This window comes from Euprymna scolopes, chromosome 9 (assembly GCF_053919585.1).
Source record: "Euprymna scolopes isolate OS-2025 chromosome 9, ASM5391958v1, whole genome shotgun sequence".
In the NCBI taxonomy this organism is placed as follows: Eukaryota; Metazoa; Mollusca; class Cephalopoda; order Sepiida; family Sepiolidae; genus Euprymna; species Euprymna scolopes.
The window spans coordinates 152,556,500-152,576,120 of record NC_136490.1 but is presented as its reverse complement, the minus strand read 5'-3'; the positions used below and the strand labels follow the sequence as shown (position 1 = coordinate 152,576,120).

Genomic DNA, 19,621 nt, shown 5'->3' with positions numbered 1-19,621 from the left:
GAAGTTGTCTTTGTGGTCCGATTGAAGCATCCACTAACAAACTAAGGAAAATGTACTAGAGGCGGTTAAGAGATGCAAACTCTGAGACGCGGAACATTTGGAAATAAAGATCTGGAAATGATAACTCGGCATTTTGCGTGTTCCATTTTGAGGAAGATGCCCTCAATTCAGGTGCCTAAGTCAGAGGAGAGGAAGACAATAAATTACGTGAATGTCCAGCAGACAAAGATGTTATTCGTCCGTGTTAAAATCTGTCCGTTTTATTGTCTCATTCGTTATTGTCGTGAATACGTGAACACACCTACATACACATAGAACGACTATTAACTATACACGTAACAGATCGACACGTATATACACCTCATATACAAAGAAAAGTAACTGTTCTCATAATTCTAATCACTAAACGATACACGGGCATCGATTACAGAAACATGTATACCTTATAAACACTAGGCATACAAGACGCAGTTATATAAGCTCAACAATATGTCCGATTTGGTACACGACAATGCGCAACAATCAGGAGAGAATGCGCACCGTTTCGCTACTCCTCACTGATGTGAGCAATTATTACCTGAATTGTAAGTAAATAAACTGTTCAAATCTATAAAAAGTGAACGGTTAATTAATTTAACTAAAAACAGCCTACAACTAATTTATGAATAACTACAAAAAGGAAGTGACAAACGATGCATATTTCTATCCTGATTTTTCCATACTAATTGAAAGCTGAAGGGATACATTTCATCTTTGGAAACAGCTAAAAAAAACATCTACAATCTCTTGAATAAGACCCACGGAACAGACGAATCGTCCAGCATTTTGTTTTTTTTTTTTGTTTTTTTCATTTTCATTTTAAATTCATATCGTCGGATTTAAAAACAAAAATCCTTTTATCACACACACACACACACACACACACACACACACACATGCGCGCACGCGTGCACACACACACACACACACACATATATATATATATATATATATATATATATATATATATATATATATATAAAAGTGAACGTGTCTGTCTGTCTGTCTGTCTGTGTACATTTCCCTACGCAATAACTCTGTCAATTTTTAGTCTATAGACTCGAAATTTGAAATACCGGGTACTGAGATTTGGGAAAATCGATGTGACGGGTGTCAGCCAGAAATTTGGCTGTTAAGGGGTCAAATTTCAACGATTTGACCTTTAAGAACTCTACCAAACTCCTCCGACAATTTTGGGTCTAGACACTTGAAATTTTATATATAGGTTCCTTGAACCTGGATCTAACTTAATAAAGTGATTTGAGCCCGAAACTATAAATTTTAAGGGTCAAATTAAAAAAAAAATTGACTTTTTTTTTGTTTTGCTAAGCGTACACCTCAAAACACCCGGGCAAAGCCGGGCTGAAATGCTAGTATATATATAAATTTGATCTATAGTCACTAGATATCATACATACTGAAGTACAATTTCGTTTTAAGACTTCTTTAGCTTAAACCTTAAATTTGAGACATTTTCTATAATCAAAATCGGAAAATAGATTTGGGTCAAATATGAACAAAGTTTTAAAGAAAGGAGGGAGGCGTCTTAACTATTGAAGGGATCTCTTCCCAAAGGACCCTTTGTCACGTAAGACTCAATCCTCGGTCTTAGAAAATGAGGGTGAAAACATTAGGAAGAACAAAATCGGGAAATGGGGAAGAAAAACTACTAAAAGGAAAAATAGAAAAATATAGAATAAAGAAGACAATATAAATATATAGAATAGTTGAATAAAAATACATTACCGTCATTATATCGTTGTATCTTCATATATAGGTTTGGACAAAGTCTATATATGAACATATATATATATATATATATATATATATATATATATAGAGAGAGAGAGAGAGAGAGAGAGAGAGAGAGTGAGAGAGAGAGATAGAGAAAGAGACAAAGACCGAGACAGACAAAGAGAGAGAGAGAGAGAGAGAGAGAGAGAGAGAGAGAGAGAGAGAGATCAGTTTAAATGGTTCAATACTTTTTTCTATTCACTTTCCCAACATTTTAAAGATTGCTTTTGTCCGAGCACCGCCGACGTTTGGAGCACAAGCAATCCCAACAATCCAATCTTCTCTTGTGCTGTTCTAGGAGGATCACTATCCCAGGCTTTACCATTTCACTTTGAAAATTAGTTAGTTTTATTGCTGATCGCTTGAGGCGCCTCTATCGAAGAATACCGATTGAGCTGTCCAGTCATATTTTTGCAGGCCGCAGTGGTATTCCTCTAGAACGCTGGCTTTTCAAATTCTTCTTTCCGAATCTTGTGTCACACCATCTCGCCGTGGAAGGGAGATAAATAACTTCACTTTCTCAACATTTATCCGTTAATAGGGAAACGGAACTATTTAAACTGATCTTATGAAACGGTGAAATAAAAAAAGACAAAAGATTATAAAATCTGACTTACTCTTATCTGTACAAAGAGGTTTTCCTGCCGAATCTTTCGTATATGGATTGGCCATGTCTTGCAACTGCAACTCGTAACAACTCAAAGCTGTAGGTTGACCAGATTCTAAAAAGGCATTAATAAAAATGAGATTCTAATACCTGAGATTCTAATAAATTAGTCTTTTCAATAAAATTACCTAATTGTTATTTTTGAAGCAGGCCAATAGAACACACCCTTACACACACACATACATACACACACACATATATATACATACATATATATATATGTGTATGTATGTGTGTGTGTATTAAATGAACTACTAAAGTGCCATAGGATTACAAGGCGTATCATACTGTAAACTTAAAGTCCAAATAAATATAAATATCAATATTTATAAGACAATCCCAAGCAGATAAAAAAGCTCAATATGCGAGATAGAGCAATAATATGGAAATTCTGAATAAAATTATTTAAAATTACAACAAAATTTATTGTTTGACAAATGAGTAATAATAATTATTAAATTCTACATAATTTAATTCATAATTTCCACACACACACACACACACACGCACACACACACACACACACATATATATATATATATATATATATATATATATATATATATATATATATATATAGTTATCTCCACAGGCAAACTGTTGAGCTGTATTACAGCTCTTCAGTGCGGCTAAACTAGAAACTTCCGGGATCGAAACTCGGTCATTTAGACGACAGTCGGCGTTTATAACTGTTACTTTTGGCTGCTGCTATATCGGTAGATGAAATTACAATGATCAATATCCTCTAAACTCCTTAAGCTCAACTTTACGTTTACACAAAGAGCATTTGTCATTTCACTCCTATATACAAAAGAGACCAACTGGAATTCGTTTAGTTTGTTTTTTTTTGTTTTGTTTTTATTCGTCAACTACATTTTACAAATTAATTAAAGGTGACATATAGTGATTCGCCGCCCTTAGTGTCGATTTCGGATTCCGCATCATATTGATAAAGACTATCTAGCTTGACAGTGGGTGTAACTAGACGAGTGTTTGATTAGTATGTTTTATGGGGACCGCAGATGGATATTCAATCGAGCACTTTCCATGAAAATAATGATAGAACAGAAGTAGACTCACAACGTCTTTTTTATGCGACAGGTGTAGTAAGGTCGACGAAAGTTGAAAATAAAAGTATTGTTTTTGAATCGGTTGTACTTGCTTACCTTTTGTTACAAATGAAATGTTTTCTCCTCCCCCACATCTTTGATGTGAGTTTGGGAAACAGAAATGCGAACACTCTGCCCAATTAAGGACGTTGTGCGAAGGCAGGTTGGGATAGCAATGACACGTGTCATTATTCACAGCTGACACACGCATATTGAGACCGCGACACATTTGAAAGCACAAACCAGGATTCATTTGGGGGTTCTCAGACGAATGACTGCTATCAGATGTGTCCTTTATCATGAGGCATTGGTTAGAATCTGAAAAATACATGCACAACAAATTTTACGTGTGTTGTTGAGATTATTCAAACAACTATACCTCTGTTGTTACTTTTACAACTTTTCGGCCGATGTAACCTCTGACCTTCTTCATATGCATTTTTTTTTTTTCGAATTTGAGTTGTCTGTACAGAATTTCGAACTTAACCTTTTCTTTAATCACCGATAGTTGATAACTCTGTTTTCGGCTACCATGGCTAAATAGAAATGTTAAGAAAGTTTTCTTTTCTTCTTAGCTATGGAACCGTTGCACAACGGATAAATGCGTTGAATAACAATCAATTCTAAATGACAGTCTTCTGGTGTTTGAAGGTTCACTCCTCACTACAACCTGATTGAAAAATAAAATTTACTGAACACTTTACCAGAATATGACTGAAAGAACGAGAAAAATCAATCCTCGTGGATTTAATAAAGAGTTCACTTTGCAATTCCGACGTTCGAAAAGATGCGAATGAGGAACGCGGGAAGTAATAGCGACAGAAACGTTGGTAAAATAAAAACCGAGAGTAATAGTCCAAAAATACAAATTATTCTCATCTAAAAAAAATTTCGAAACATAAATGCAACTTAAAAGAATTTTGTATTGCTTCAAACTTTAGAGATAGAGATGCTTTTTAGACATGAGTCAGCCATTGTCACTTTTACCTTGTTACCATAGCAACAGAGACTAAGCCAATGTTGAGATGGCTTGTTACCTGTTGACTGCGGTATGTCTTTGGTCCTGGGTAGTTCTAGGAGGTCCACCAGCTTGGGCTTTGTCTTCTCTCTTTGAGAAGTGGTTAATTCATTGCTAATTACTTGAGGCTTCTTTACTGCGAAATGCAGACGAGGTTTGACAATCATTTGTTGCAGGCCAGAGTGCTCTTCTTCTAAATCATTTCATCAAGTATACATAAAAGGAGAAACAGAGGTGCATCAAATAAACTAGCAGGTCGCCCGACGTAGCCAGATCGTCAAATATGCATAAATATTATATTTTTATTCATGCAATTTTCTTTATTATTATAGAGCCAATTCTCTAATGATTATTATCCAATATATAGGAAGAATACAAGTTATTAAAAAATAAATATGACTTAGGTACCATCCGCTAGAATCGAAAGCAGAAGGCTTAGCGCTCCAGACTTAATCGTTATTTACCTCTCCAGCGTCGTTATCATCTGAACTACCGACAGATGGGTACGATAGATTAAAAATTAAGCGACTTTGAGCCATGAATGTTTAATTTTGCGCATGTGCAAAAGTAACAGCAGGAGTAGTATTTTATTCGACTTATCTTGTCAAGGTCAACTATTTTGTTTTCAAGCTTGTCCCCTCAGCAGCAATTCTGTCGGCAAAAAGCCAAATCGAAAGTATGCTACAGGTCCAAATACCCTATATACCAAATGTCAACTCTGCAAACCAAATATTCAGAGATGAATTTGGTAGAAAACTTTAGCATACATCCCACAATGTTACTAGAGAGAGAGAGAGAGAGAGAGAGAGAGAGAGAGAGAGAGAATGGAAAGAGAGAAAAATATTTCCACTTTAACTTAAATTCTACGTAATTATACAGAATTTAGAAAATATGCATAAATAGAATTCAATTCAGCGTATGAAATGAAAAATTAAAACTAATTATCTTCTGTAATATAAATCTCACCTTTCTGTTTAAATGTATGTATGTATGTCCGCTTAAAACTTTCGACAGAGGCGATGGATTTTCACGAGATCAGTATCGTTTTGAAGCTCGACCCTTCGGACGACAAGTATTGAAAAACTGGCCAAAAACATTAATTCCTCCACCCTCAACTGAGCACTTTTCTATAAGGAGGGGTCGTTTTTTTGCCGATACTTTCGAAAGTCATCCCCTCTTTTCGATTAACTAGCCTTAATTTAGGCCTTCGCCACTTCCAGGTTGGCAATGGACGCAACGTTCTTTTTCGCGTTTTTTTTTTCTCCTTCGCGGTACGGGTTCGAGCATGTCTACCAACTAAAACTTTTTTCTTTTTGCTCAGCACACACCTCCAAACACTCGGGCAACACCGGGCACCCAGACTAGTCTAACAAAAAATCACAAAAAATTAATAAGTAATTAATGTTTTTAAAATGAATATGCAAATTAGTTAACCTACATGTAGTCGCTCGTATATTCAAAACTGAATATATTAAGAAGTTCATTTTAATAATTTTTAAATAGAAAAAGTACGCTTTTAATATCAATGACAGAGTGAGAAAAATAATTCGAATTTATAGGTATATAGATATACGCCCGTATGTGACAGCTGTATTTCGGTAGACAGTACAGAACCTATTGAATTAGAGACTTTTGCATATTGCATAAAATTGATAGACTAGTGATCGGTGCCCCATCCCAGATGTGGTACTTGAGCGAAGGAAAATCAGGCTTTAGTAAGGTGTATTCCAATTCCTGTTGTAGCTGTTCATTTGAATCTGAACTCATAAAAATTGGTCAGTCATCTCATAAGATGAATAGCAGTAACACACTGAATTTCCAAGAGTCTACGACAGTTTTAAATGCTCGTACAAAAAATATCTGGAAACTTATTTAAGGCACCTCGTATAGGATACTGGCAGGTGTGAGAACTTTTCTAGCACGGTAAGGAGGGAGTCTGTATTACTTGCAGCAGGCTTATTCCAATTCATGTTATCCGTGAATCTTGGGTTAGCAAGTTTGAATGTTACACTCTCAGAAAGAGTGATATCAAACATAGTAATCCGTGGTTGGTTTCTTATAATTGTTAAAAGAAATGAGTTTTGTCTTAGTAGCATTAAATGTATCTATCCATGTTTTGTCTCCATTCTACTACAGAATTGACGTTATTTTATTGCTATATCAAGGATATAGGGAGATATAAAAAAAAATTTATGATATCGAGGACATGGATAGAGGTGATGATTAGATCATCAAATGTGGTTTCTGTCCCTAGTGGGAAATTTTGGAGAGAGTGGTTTGTGCAATCCAAGGTGGATTTGAAGGCGAAACGTTGAAAAAGAATGTCAGCTTTATCCGACATTATTGTTGGATGAGGAAAGAATTGTTGATTGCTCACTGTTTATCACATTACCAGAGATTTTCCAACGATCGTGAGTTCCTAATTTCTGCGATTTAATGCGTTTTCTAGCTATCTACTTTTAGCTACGACTATTAAACTTTTATAATGATTTCTTGTTGCTATAAATTTATATATATTTGAAGCTAATTTATGACGATTGATCTGATGGAAAACTTGCTGCGTATGTTCAGTAGCAACTGTTGTCGAAGTGAACCATTGATGAAAGTGGGGTTTACTGCGGAATTTCTGCGTGGAAGCAACTGTTTCCATACCTATTTGGACCTCATTCTATTCCCTCATTTATACATTGGTTATCAAGAAGATAAAGGTTTTATTCCATGGGGTTTTCATCGATAATATCTCTGAGATATTCTCAATAAGCCCGTTGGTTATATCTTGTCGTTTTAAGTAACGGCGCTTCGTGTTGAGATTGGGGTTTCAAATGATAATCAATCATTTTTATAAAGTGACCAGCTTTTCTGGATGGGCTATAATCCTACATGAAACAAACCTCGGGCAGTTTTCTCAAGAATAGGTTAAGAAGTTACGATCTAGGGGCAAATAGGGAAGGTGACCGTTTATGAAATAGAGTGGGAAAATATAGAAACTTCGCATGCTGTTATCAGCTGCATAAAAATATGAATAATAAATGCAGTACGTAAAGACGTACATAAACAATGTTGTGCTTATAGAAGACGCATTATTCAGTTATTTATGCAACTGAACTAAAATGTGTTTTCTGGTAACATTAATAATTTATAGCAAAGGGAGGTAACTAAAACACTATTTTATATCTCAGCAGAAAACATGAATTTATCCAAGAAAAGTTAACCTCATAAAATATTTGAACGTATTATGTTTCATTGTTAACATAAACAAAATTGTAACTATAAATGCTTTTACTTTACTATTAAGTCTTTTAGGACGAATTGATGCAAACTATTAATCTATATAATATTCTGCGTGTTCCTTCCTTAGTTAGTCCGTACATTACACTTTTAAAAAGGCCAAATACAAATTTTGAAGGCCAAACTGCTTCAAAAAAGTCCAAATCCACGAAATTTTATTTTAAAAAGTCTAATTTGCTAACCCTGGACAACAATATGAAAGTGACCTCCCTTTGATGTAGTCTTGTTTTTGAATATCATTATATTAATATATGATCATTATTATAATAGTGTGAAAAGGGAACTCGTAGTAATTTTGACGTGCAGCAGTTCTTCACCAAAGAAAGAAGTCAACGAATCTTATGTAAAAAGGGAACATTCAAAAGAAACAGGGCAACAAAGAACAACATTGTCTGCCAAAAGATGCTGAACTGACTGAGTAAATTAAAGATTGTTTCTTACAATGTTATTTTATTATTTGTATTGAACTATGTAAAACAATATTGCTTTCTGGGTATTTATTAGTACTTATTAATTTATCTCATTTGGATCAGTTTTATAATAAAATTACAATGGACACTATTTTCATAGGAATCTTTAAAAAGTCATCTTTGCAGCTGTTATTAGTTTTTATTTTATGAAAAAAAGACTATTTTTTCGCTTTCCAGAAAAAATTCAGCTTTATGAAAGCATATTTGTTGATTAAATATAGTTCTCATTCAGTGGAATTTCCACGGGTCCTGCTAGTACTTAAAACGAGATGGTGCGTACACTTTTCACTTAGACGTTTTAAAAATGTTCCGTGTTAATAATAAGAAGAAATTGGAAATTTTCAAACATATAATACATATATTTCAAAGATTGTGTAAAAGAACAAAGATGATAATGACTTCTCTCTATGATACGGAGACCCTCAGGTTACTAAAGCCGTTTTTTATTTATTGGATCGTTTAAAATCAATAGTGGAATTATTTGTTTAGATGTTCGATTACATGTTATCGTAGTAGAATAGATATTGATATATTTCGTAATGTTTTAACATAAAGATTGATTATTTCTATTAATTGAATAAAAAAAACTACGATTCTCATTCTTGTTGGCCTTTATGAGTGCAGTACAATTATTACAGTTTGCAAAGATGTCACATAAATTTCAGAGTTCCCTAAATGTACGCCATTTATTCAATTAGAAAGAATGTTTACTTTTTTCCTTTTTGCAAATAAGACCTCCCGATATCCAACATTGGGTGTCTACCCATCCATTGGCCTTTAGAAATACACAATGCCAGTTGTTCTTCGAGGGATAGTCGACAATAAAGTCGTGGAATACTTTCAGTGTCCCGTCCGACCAAATATAGTTGTTCAACTGAAAACTGTCATAAAGTCCGATGTACCAATTCGGTTGCTGTTTCAAATCTTTGAAATCTGAAGAAAAAAGAAAAAGAAAAAAGAAAGATTCAAGCTTAGTCGCCATTTTTTTTATTTACGAAACATAAAGAAGAATATTTTTTTTACTCATGTTCACCCCTTACAAAGCATATCACCACTTGGACGTAAGGAGTAACTATTTGGGGCAATGCCTAGGAAAGATTAACAAGATATATTTTTATGTTACATTTAAACTTCTGCATATCAGCACAGCCAGGGAAGCAGGCAGCAAGAAAGGAATTCCAAAGTCTAGCTTTTCAAGGGAAGAAAGTATTAGAATTGAAAGCTTTCTGGCATTTAACGACAATAACAATGAAGGGGTGAGATCTTATTGCTAAGCGGGTTTGTCGGGGATATGTACGTCGAGGGGTACAAGTGAAACAAGTTAATCAGAACACATTTCATTAAAATATTTGTAAATCAGGCACAGTGATGCAACATTGCGGCGAATAGACAGGGGCTGGAGCTTAGTTGATTAAGTGGGATCGATTAAATTGACAACTCATTTTTGGACCCTATCCAAGAGTGGGATACTAGTGGCAGAAGCACCAGCCCAGATGTGCAACAATACTCCATGGCAGAATGGTGGCCTTGTAGAGGTACAGGATACTCTCAGGCGTGAGTAGTCTTCTAGCACAATAGAGGGAACTCACCTTCTTTGCAGGAATGTCCTCTATGTATTTGTTCCAGTTCATATTGCTCGCAAATGTTAGGCTGAGGAGGTTGAAAGTATAATTCTCAGGTAGGGTGCTACTTGTCATGGATATAGGAGGTTGGAGATGCGTCTTGTAATTGTTAAAGGAGAGCAACTTAGTTTTACTACCATAAACTGATACCATTCATTTATGACCCCATTCGACTACAGTCTGGAGGTCATTTTCTAACAATTCTGCCATTGTCTTAGATTTATGTATATCTGTTCTTTCCTTATGCATATTATAGAGTTGTATCATCAGCAAATATACCCATCTCGGACAAAATATTATCTGGGAGGTCGTTTATAAATATCAGGAATAATAATGGTCCAAGGATTGACCCCTGAGGTACTTCCGCATTAATGTTATGCTGCGTGGATGTACGTCCATCAATGACAACCTGTATGCTTCTATTGTCTAAGAAGGATTTAATTATATTTAGTATACGTTCAGTTATACTGTACGATTTAATTTTCATTAGCAGACCTTTATGCTAGACTTTGTCAAAGGCCTTACATATATAAAAGGCTACAGACCTGGCTTCACCCGCCTATCTAATACATGGTAAATGCGTTCAGAGATCATTGTTAAAATATCTGCAGTAGAACGATATTGCCGGAATCCATACTGTTTGTCAGAGAGAAGATTTTCGGACATGAGAATGGGTGATTTTTACATCATCTAATGTGGCTTCAGTTCGCATAGAGAAATTTGGGAGGGAGTTGTTTGTTGGCTCTAAGGTGGAATTGGGGGCGAATCGCTGGGCAAGCAGTTCCGCCTTTTTCATTGCCGTGCATGCAACCTCCGGGTTGTTGCTCAGTGGGGAAATTACTGATGGCCCTTTATTCATTACACTATCACTACATTATTATAAATTTTCCAGAAATCACGAGTTCCTATCTTTTGCGATTCAATGCGTTCCCTGAATATTTCAGCATGCTTTCTTTTGGCTGTTGCTATTTCACTCTTACCATGATTTCTAGCATCTACGAAGTTTTGCCTATTTGTATTTGACTTATGACGTACAAACCGGCGGAATGCATGCATGGTATTTGTGCAATGGCAGCTGCACAATCTGCAGAGAACCATGGGGTTGAGTGGGGCTTGCTATAATACTTTCGTGTGGGAACGTGCTTCAATGCCCGCTTTGCACCATTCAGTTGTCTCATTGGCAAACTGTTTAGCAGGAAGAGATAAGATATCGGTCTATGGGTCATTTGGATGTGTTCTCTAATGGTTTCCCAGTCAGCCCTGTTGTAGTAGCTTGTTGTTTTGAGCAATGGTTCCTCACCCTGAGGTTGGGATTTAAATGTGATGTCAACTGATACCACTATGTGATCTGCGTTCCTAGTGGGCATTAGTCACACAAACCTCAGGTACTTTGGCGAGAAATAGGTCTAGGAGTGAATCCTGCTGAGGTTCACGATCTGGTAGGCGGGTTGGGAACATTATTGCCTGTGTGAGGGAATGGGCTATAGAGAGCTATAAGTAAAGCGTCCAGCTGAGAAATTAAAGCCACCGAACACATGTATTTGGGCGTTATTATCTAAGGAGAGTGCTGCATCTATACTATCAGAGACATGATCGATCAGGGTACAATCCTGACTTGAGGGAGAACGGTAGAGAAAATATTAGTCGAAAGCACATAAAAGCCTGATCATCCGATTCAAGATTGTTCTCTCTAGTTAAAGGAAGGGTGTTACGAATATAGACTCCAAGCCCGTGCATATATCTATCCGAATCCTTACGGCAAAGTGGGCGGTATCTTGTCATGTTAAAGTAGTTAGATGGGATTGAAGATTGTAAGTTTGTTTCAATAAAAGATAAGACTCTACATCATCTAGATTACCTCTAAGCCCACGGATATTTTGAAACCGAGCCTCAAAGGTGAAGGCGAATTGGTTTCGTTTGAGTGGTTATCTGGTTTTATCATGATATTTATTGAGTTGTCATTTCATTACGTTTTGATTAATGTAAGGTTAGGGAAAGAGCGTAGAGCAAAGTGGGCCGGTTTTGACGCCAAGTATGCACACAAAGGTCCATTAGCCGAGTCTAGTCTAGTCTAGAAAGTCCTGCCTAGAAAGTTGTGGCCTCGTGAAAGCCCACCAGAGATAGCAGCAGGGCAGGGTCCCGTTCCATGCGTGACATGGCACTACAACTATCCTGATATTATACAACTGATGATAGAGCAGCCGCTCTAAGCGCTACCAAAGACTACGGGATCTGTACTATCAGTCGGAAACAACAGCCAGACAAACTGTCAATCAGGTACCCTTAACCTGTCAAACAAGATCGGCCCAAACAAGTCGAGTGAGCACAAGTGGCATTCAAGTAAACCCAATTTGCTCAGTTTCTAAGAGAAAGAGAGAAATTTTAAATACAGAATAGGGGAACGGCGTTCAATGTCCTAGTCAGGAAACAAGGTCAAGTAGATGGTAGCTCAGGCGAGTCCCTGGTATTGTACCTCTACGCCTGGCTAATAGACAAAGAAGGGGTGTGAAAGCTGGCGATAGGCAGAGCCTATCTACTCCTTAAGCAAGTTAGGTTTGCAAACCGGGGATTTGTTCGAGTCACCAGCTCTAGAAAGGTTGTCGTCCATGACTGAGGAGGCCTCCCTCCCCCAGTTTTATTATCAGTTTTCTTTCTCGTAGATGGATGACCAGATCTACAGGTCCATCACACAGAGTGGGGTAACTATGCGCCTGGTTTCTACACCAGGTATTTCTGCGCCCCGCATGGATAAAGATATTGAGTATCTTACTTTAAGGTCTTTCTCTATTCTACATAAACAAGCGGAAGATTTGGTAATAGATTTCCTTCTAACATTTACAAGAAATTGTATCTTTCAAGTCCTGTGAGAAAACCTATCTGCTCTAGCAACTAATTTGTATCAAAATGAATGAATAGGATATTAATTACTTGAATATGTAAGAGAATATTAAGCAAAGAAACAAAAGAAACAGTGGGACTACATAGGTCTTCATAGAAAGGCTACATACAACACGGATAGATAGATGCACTTAATTTAGTGTTCTTCGAGTGGCCCACGTTGGTCGGCTAAAAGATCAGTGTTTCAACGTGGAATGAATTGGGGTGCTCCAAAATTCGTTAGATAGGGATAGATAATTTGTATTATTCGGATTACTACTTCTAGCAACGCTTCAATCGATGTAATCAGGCCGAACTCGGGAATCTTTATAGCGAACTCGTGATTTTATACAGAATTTTAAACTGAACGCCTTATTTAATTCACGGCAGTAAATTTTTCTCGTTCGGTTAGCCATGCCGAGTAGTTATTTCCCGTACGTGAGGCTTAAAATTTAATTAATTTTTTTTGTTAGTATTGCCTGTAGTGATCACTGAACCCTCAATGCACCAATACTTAGAATTGATTTGCTTAACCTATTTATCCGTTGCGCTACATGTTCATGAAGACATTTTACACTTATCCTTATTTTAGACGTGTAGTATCAATACGGAACGAAAACAATCTTCTCCCGTGGATTAAATTCAGTTCTAAATTCCGTACAAATTCTTGAAATCGACAAAATTAAAGAAAATACTAGAAACATCAAAGACATGCCACTAATCGAGTGAAAATATAATGTACGATGAGTAAATATGCTAAAATACAAAAAATAGCAATGATAATGTATACACACACCCATATATATACATATATATAAATTAATATAGATATATGTATGTATGTATATATATATATATATTTAAATTTAATGAAAACAAAGGGATGTAGTGTTTACCTGATATACGCAATGGTAAACTTCAAACTAATATAAATAACAGTATTTATATATAGAAAATGTAATCCTAACCGAATTAAAAAAAAGCTCAATACGTAATAGAGAGTAGAGCTTATTATAAGAGAAAGAAAATTAAAACTGTAAGTTTAACTTTACAATCAAAATTTATTGTTCAACTGAATACTCCAAAAAAACAATTTACAAATCCTTATTCCGCGGAGTTTCAAAGAATGCTATTCTTGTTATTTCTCATCAGAGGACATAAAGAAATCATGGATGAGACGCGGAAAATTCTGTATAACTTAATTGCTCTATATATTTTCAAAACCTACTATATATATATATATATATATATATATATATATATATATATATATATATATATATATATTAAAGAAAACAAATGGATGCAGTGTTGGTAAACCTCAAACTAATATAAATAACAGTATTTATATATGGAAAATGTAATCCTAACCGAATTAAAAAAAGCTCAATACGTAATAGAGAGTAGAGCTTATTATAAGAGAAAGAAAATTAAAACTGTAAGTTGAACTTTACAATCAAAATTTATTGTTCGACTGAGTTTCAAATAATGCTATTCTTGTTATTCTTCTCATCAGAGGACATAAAGGAGATGATTCCTTTATGTCCTCTGATGAGAATAAGAATAAGAATAGCATTCTTTGAAACTTCTCGGAATAAGGACTTTGTAAATTGTTTTTTGGAGTATTCAGTCGAACAATAAATTTTGATTGTAAAGTTCAACTTACAGTTTTAATTTTCTTTCTCTTATATATATATATGAGACAGACTCGATGTGCAGTAAACTGCAAGCTGAATGCGCACAACGGAATCCGAGAAAAGAGGGGGGGCGAACGACAAGCATAGAGAAAAAAACAGTGGTGAACAGAAGAGAAATAGCAGACGACCGAGAAAAGGGGGGGGGGCGAACGACAGGCATAGAGAAAAAAACAGTGGTGAACAGAAGAGAAATAGCAGACGACCGAGAAAAGAGGGGGGGCGAACGACAGGCATAGAGAAAAAAACAGTGGTGAACAGAAGAGAAATAGCAGACGACCGAGAAAAGAGGGGGGGGGCGAACGACAGGCATAGAAAGAAGACCAGTTGTGAAAAAAAAGAGAAAAAAAATAAAACGAAAGAAATGTAGATAGGGCAAGAATGCGGGGGATACTTCTTTTGGTCAAGAAAGCTGTAAACACTAATTGACCATGACAGCCCGCTGAGCGCGTGGGTGACGGTAGATACCAATGAAATCCCAATTAACAAAGCGACCATTGTCGACTGCCCTGGGCGGTAAAGTGACCCCTATTGGAGGGACGCGTGGCCTTTGTGGAATTGGATTCAGCGGTTTTTATGTTCTCTCAAAAATAATTAAGTAAGACTTTTCTGTTTTTACGACATGTCAAGTTCCATTAGGCCCGCGCCGGCCGAGATTGAGAACGCCCGAATGCCAACAGAGGAAGAAAGAAACAACCCCTTTTTGGGGGCATAGACCGCCTGGTGAAGATTTGAGTGACAGCGGTTCCAGCATCCTGATTGGCTAAAGGGCCGAATGAGAGAAAAAGAAGAAGATTTAGCTCCCGCCCCCACAATATAAGCAGCGAGCTTTGAGAGACCGGGACACAGAGACCGACAGACACGGAGTGACATCTGCTCCCCTAAGCTCGAACGAAAAGCACCTCATCGATTGACCTGCCACGTATTTTAGTCTTTATCGAAAACGAAAGAACTTACCAAGAAGTTAACAAACGGCCAGTCCCTAACTTAACAGCGAAATACGATTGTACCGTAATTGAAATACAATGAATTTTGAACAAAAGAAAACAACTATTGACTTGGTCTTTTCAATTGTTTTGCATGACGAGGCTGTTACAGGAAACCGGCCGCTGACATTCTCATCAGGAAACACCAGAACCGACAACCGGGGTCATTCCACCACTGGACGACGCGCGGGTGACGTAAGTGTCATATATATATATATATATATATATATATATATATATATATATATATATATAACTACTTAATTTACTCACATAAAATTAATATACGAAAGTATAGATTTATGCGTAAACTTTAAGTATCTACTTCAAAAGTGCTCAATACGTAGGTAGAGCTAGTTAGTAATTTATAAAATATATATGGCGATTAAGCTACACTAAATATTCCGCGTTTCATCCACTCTAGGACTCCTCAGGCTTATGCGCATAAGCCTGAGGAGTCATAGAGTGGATGAAACGCGGAATATTCAGTGTAGCTTAATCGCCAAAATATTTTATAAATTACTATATATATATATATCGCCATATATATTTTATAAATTACTATATATATACATACATATATATATATATAGATAGATAGATAGATAGATAGATATAGATATATGTGTGTGTGTGTGTGTGTGTGTGTGTGTGTGTGTGTGTGTGTGTGTGTGTGTGTGTGTGTGTGTGTGTGTGTGTGTTAGATTGGCAACTAAGTTTTTAAATCTACATTTTTCAAAGTAACAACTACATAAGGATGTGTTGAAAGTTTTCTCATCTCCCTAACGTTGCGGACTATGGAATCAATCAGACCAAGTTAAAATTCGATCAGGGTTATTACGTTTCATCTTGGTTAAGTCCTGGGCAAAATATTAATTGTTTTTTATTTGGATCGTTTGCAATAGATTAGAATTTAATTATCCAAAAGGGTTTATGTAAAACAAATCAAGTGGAATAATTCTTATTTGCCTTTGAATTCTGATCTAGAGATTCAATTCACGGCCTTTATCTCGAATAGCTTTTGAAACGACGTTTTCGGTCATGTATTTTGGATGCTTAATCTATACATCTATAAAAGTGATAATGTGTGTGTGAGAAAACTTTTTAATGGGGTTTCATCCAGGAAAAGAGCTGCTAAGGGGTCAAAATTGAAAAATTGTTACGTATGAGGTTATCGGATTTTTATCTGTTTGTCAACTGTTCCACGACTGCGCATGCGCGAATCTTTCACATTATGTTAAGAATAACTAGGTTTGAAACACTTTTTAAAGACGTGCCAAGCTGGTCTAATGGTTATCGTACCTGACTCGCTGATTTTAGGTTTTGGTTTCGATCTCAGCTCGAGTAATTTTTTTTTTACTGACAAGAAGTGAACTGTTTAATAAATGCATAATACTCGCATGCTCATGTCTCAGTTTCCTTCTGTTTTTTGTTTTGTTTTGTTTTTGTTTTGTTTTTTTAAGGAATTTTACGACACGCTTAGTACATTTTCTAGCATAATGTAAAGAGCATGGTTACCGAAAGTCTCTCGCTCCGTCACGTATTGCTTGTCAAACGATGAAATCAACCAGCCACACTTTAGAAAATATACGCAATGAGAGATAAGCTTCCGTTTCAATAAACGATCGTTGCTGTGTCATTGTGAGACGATTTGTCATTGTTGTTGCACGCATCATTAACAATGGTAAAACAAAATCTCATTCGATCCGATCATCTATCTCCTTAACAGAAGCCATAACCCGGATTCAGTTTCGGACGGCTAAAATATTTATAAACACACTGTATCTACCTGGCGTTGCTCGGAAGTATGTAGTAAATTAAACATTGAAAGGAGATTCGAACGAATACTAAAACACAAATCATTCTAATTGTTTATCCTCTCTCTTTCTCTCTTTCTCTCTCTCTCTCTCTCTCTCTCTCTCTCTCTCCCTTCGAGTTCGTTTCGATATGCCTATTTCTTCACTTTCTAAAGCTAGAAAGGTTTAACATAAACGTTTTTTCAACCAATGGAAATCGTACGAAACTTCAAAAAGTAACACCTATATGTGAATGTAATAAGTCAGTAAGAACAGAAATTCTTATAAGATGTGGTCAAGAAAATCAGTTTTGGACAGATTACACCAGCCAGCCGAACGAAAGGAGCCTAAAAACATATTCTCTAGAAACCACTTCGTGTCCTTTATGGCTGAGATGTGAAACAAGTCGCAAAATAACCTTTTATTTGACTCGCATATCAGTTTTATCAAGTACGTTCTAACAAGAACAAGGATAAACGCACGCATACACAATGCCACGCTGCCAAATACTCACATACGCATATATTCACTCTGTGGACATAATGACTACTGACTACTGTTCATTCAATTTTTTTTACCCAAACACGTCTTGTACTATGAACATTTTATTATAGACAATAAGCTTTATATTATTGCTCTTGTATAAAAAATGTTTTGTTATAAAGCTTCGTTTTTCTCCAATTTTTATTCTATTATTTCAATGTTTCATTTTATTTTCATTTTATATGCATGCCCCCTATATATATATATATATATATATATATATATATATATATATATATATATATATATATATATATATATATGCGCAAATTTCTTGAGAGCTCTTTCGACTATCATCTCGTCAGGAAAATATCGATAGCAAGCAAAGCAATATTATTGACGAAATTAAAGAGAACTAAAGGGAATTCGGATGTGCGAAGAATTAAGAAAGAAAGAAAAACGAGTAAAAGAAAGATTATAAGCGACTAAAAATTGCCACAACGAGAGGGGAAAAAAAACGAGGGAAAAAAGAGTCACTATTCCCCAAAGAGAAATAACGCTTTTTTTGTCTCCTTTTGCCGACATAAAGAAGGTTTTCGAAACGCAATAGAGACAGACTTCAGAATCTTTAAATGGTTTTTGGAGTCTGCTCTGTGTAATACCTCGAACCACTATATCTTACATTTATCGGCACAGCATGGATTGTCAACCAAATGCTGGCCAATAGCAGAGTCCAAGGCTACAGAAAGAAGGAGACTACTAGATCCTACCCTCCTCTGTCTGATTTTAGATGGAAGATACTGGTTTATACGTGTTAGAAAATGCAACGATGTTCGCCCGACATAACCAGCATCGCACTTGCATTTGAATTGATAAACAATATTACTATTTTGGGTGTAGGGCAAACTATCTTTGTGAAAAAAAAGAAAGCAGGTCTCGTAGTGTATACCAAACGCAAGGAAACGGAGTAGAAGCAATTAGAAACACTTCAAATAATCTGTTTAGACAATTTAATACTCTTGTTCCCTATCTACGGTAGTTTTAAATAAACCGAGCACTTCGCAGGTCCAAACTTTTTAGCGGATTTAAAATCATCAACCGTCTTATCAATGCAATTATCAGTAAGGTCCAATGGATAACCATTATTGATAAACATTTTCCTGATCTTATCAAGTTCGGAGTCTAATCTGTTAGGTGAACATATCATGAGAGTTTATGTACCAATTTATTAATTAGGCTGACTTTACGTGATTTGGGTACAAAAGACGACCAATGAAAGTATACTTCCTGTAAATAGTAGTGAGAAAGCCCCCTTTTGAACGTTCGACAAGAACATCCAAGAAAGGAAGAAAATTGTTCTTCTCACTTTCCATAGTGAACTTCAAAGCTCCATGCAAGGAATTTAACCTATTGAAAAATGCTGACGTTTCACTTTGCGGTGAAAACATAGCAAAAGTGTCGTCAACATATTTGAAATATGTGGTGAGTATTGTTCCAGAATTAAACAGATCGTAGATAGAGAACAAGAGTATTCTCATCTATGTTCATCCAAAAACAACTTCCTTTAATTGATAGAAAGGGAATCATCTTCGGTCATACAGCATTACTGACCGAAAGATCTCATAGAATTTGATTGAGAAATCTTGCCTCATCCTGCATATTTTTCTGATCTAGCTCCCTCGAATTATCGCTTATTTCGAGGATTTCAAAACCATTCGGGTGGTCTTAGGTTAACACCATAAAAGAATAATAAATATTAGTTAAATTTATCAAAACTT

The 19,621-nt window shown here is 35.9% G+C and overlaps 1 protein-coding gene across 1 annotated transcript in view; it reads right to left on the bottom strand.

Annotated features, from left to right (window-relative positions):
* The window catches only part of LOC145284935 (uncharacterized), a 175,649-nt gene that overhangs the window by 113,714 nt on the left and 42,314 nt on the right, over positions 1 to 19,621 (bottom strand). The window contains exons 9-11 of the mRNA XM_080134033.1: positions 9,097 to 9,318; positions 3,667 to 3,927; positions 2,451 to 2,555 (exon numbers count right to left, since the gene is read on the bottom strand). Coding sequence (XP_079990159.1) covers positions 2,451 to 2,555; positions 3,667 to 3,927; positions 9,097 to 9,318 — 588 coding nt within the window. The remainder of the gene's footprint in view (positions 1 to 2,450; positions 2,556 to 3,666; positions 3,928 to 9,096; positions 9,319 to 19,621) is intronic.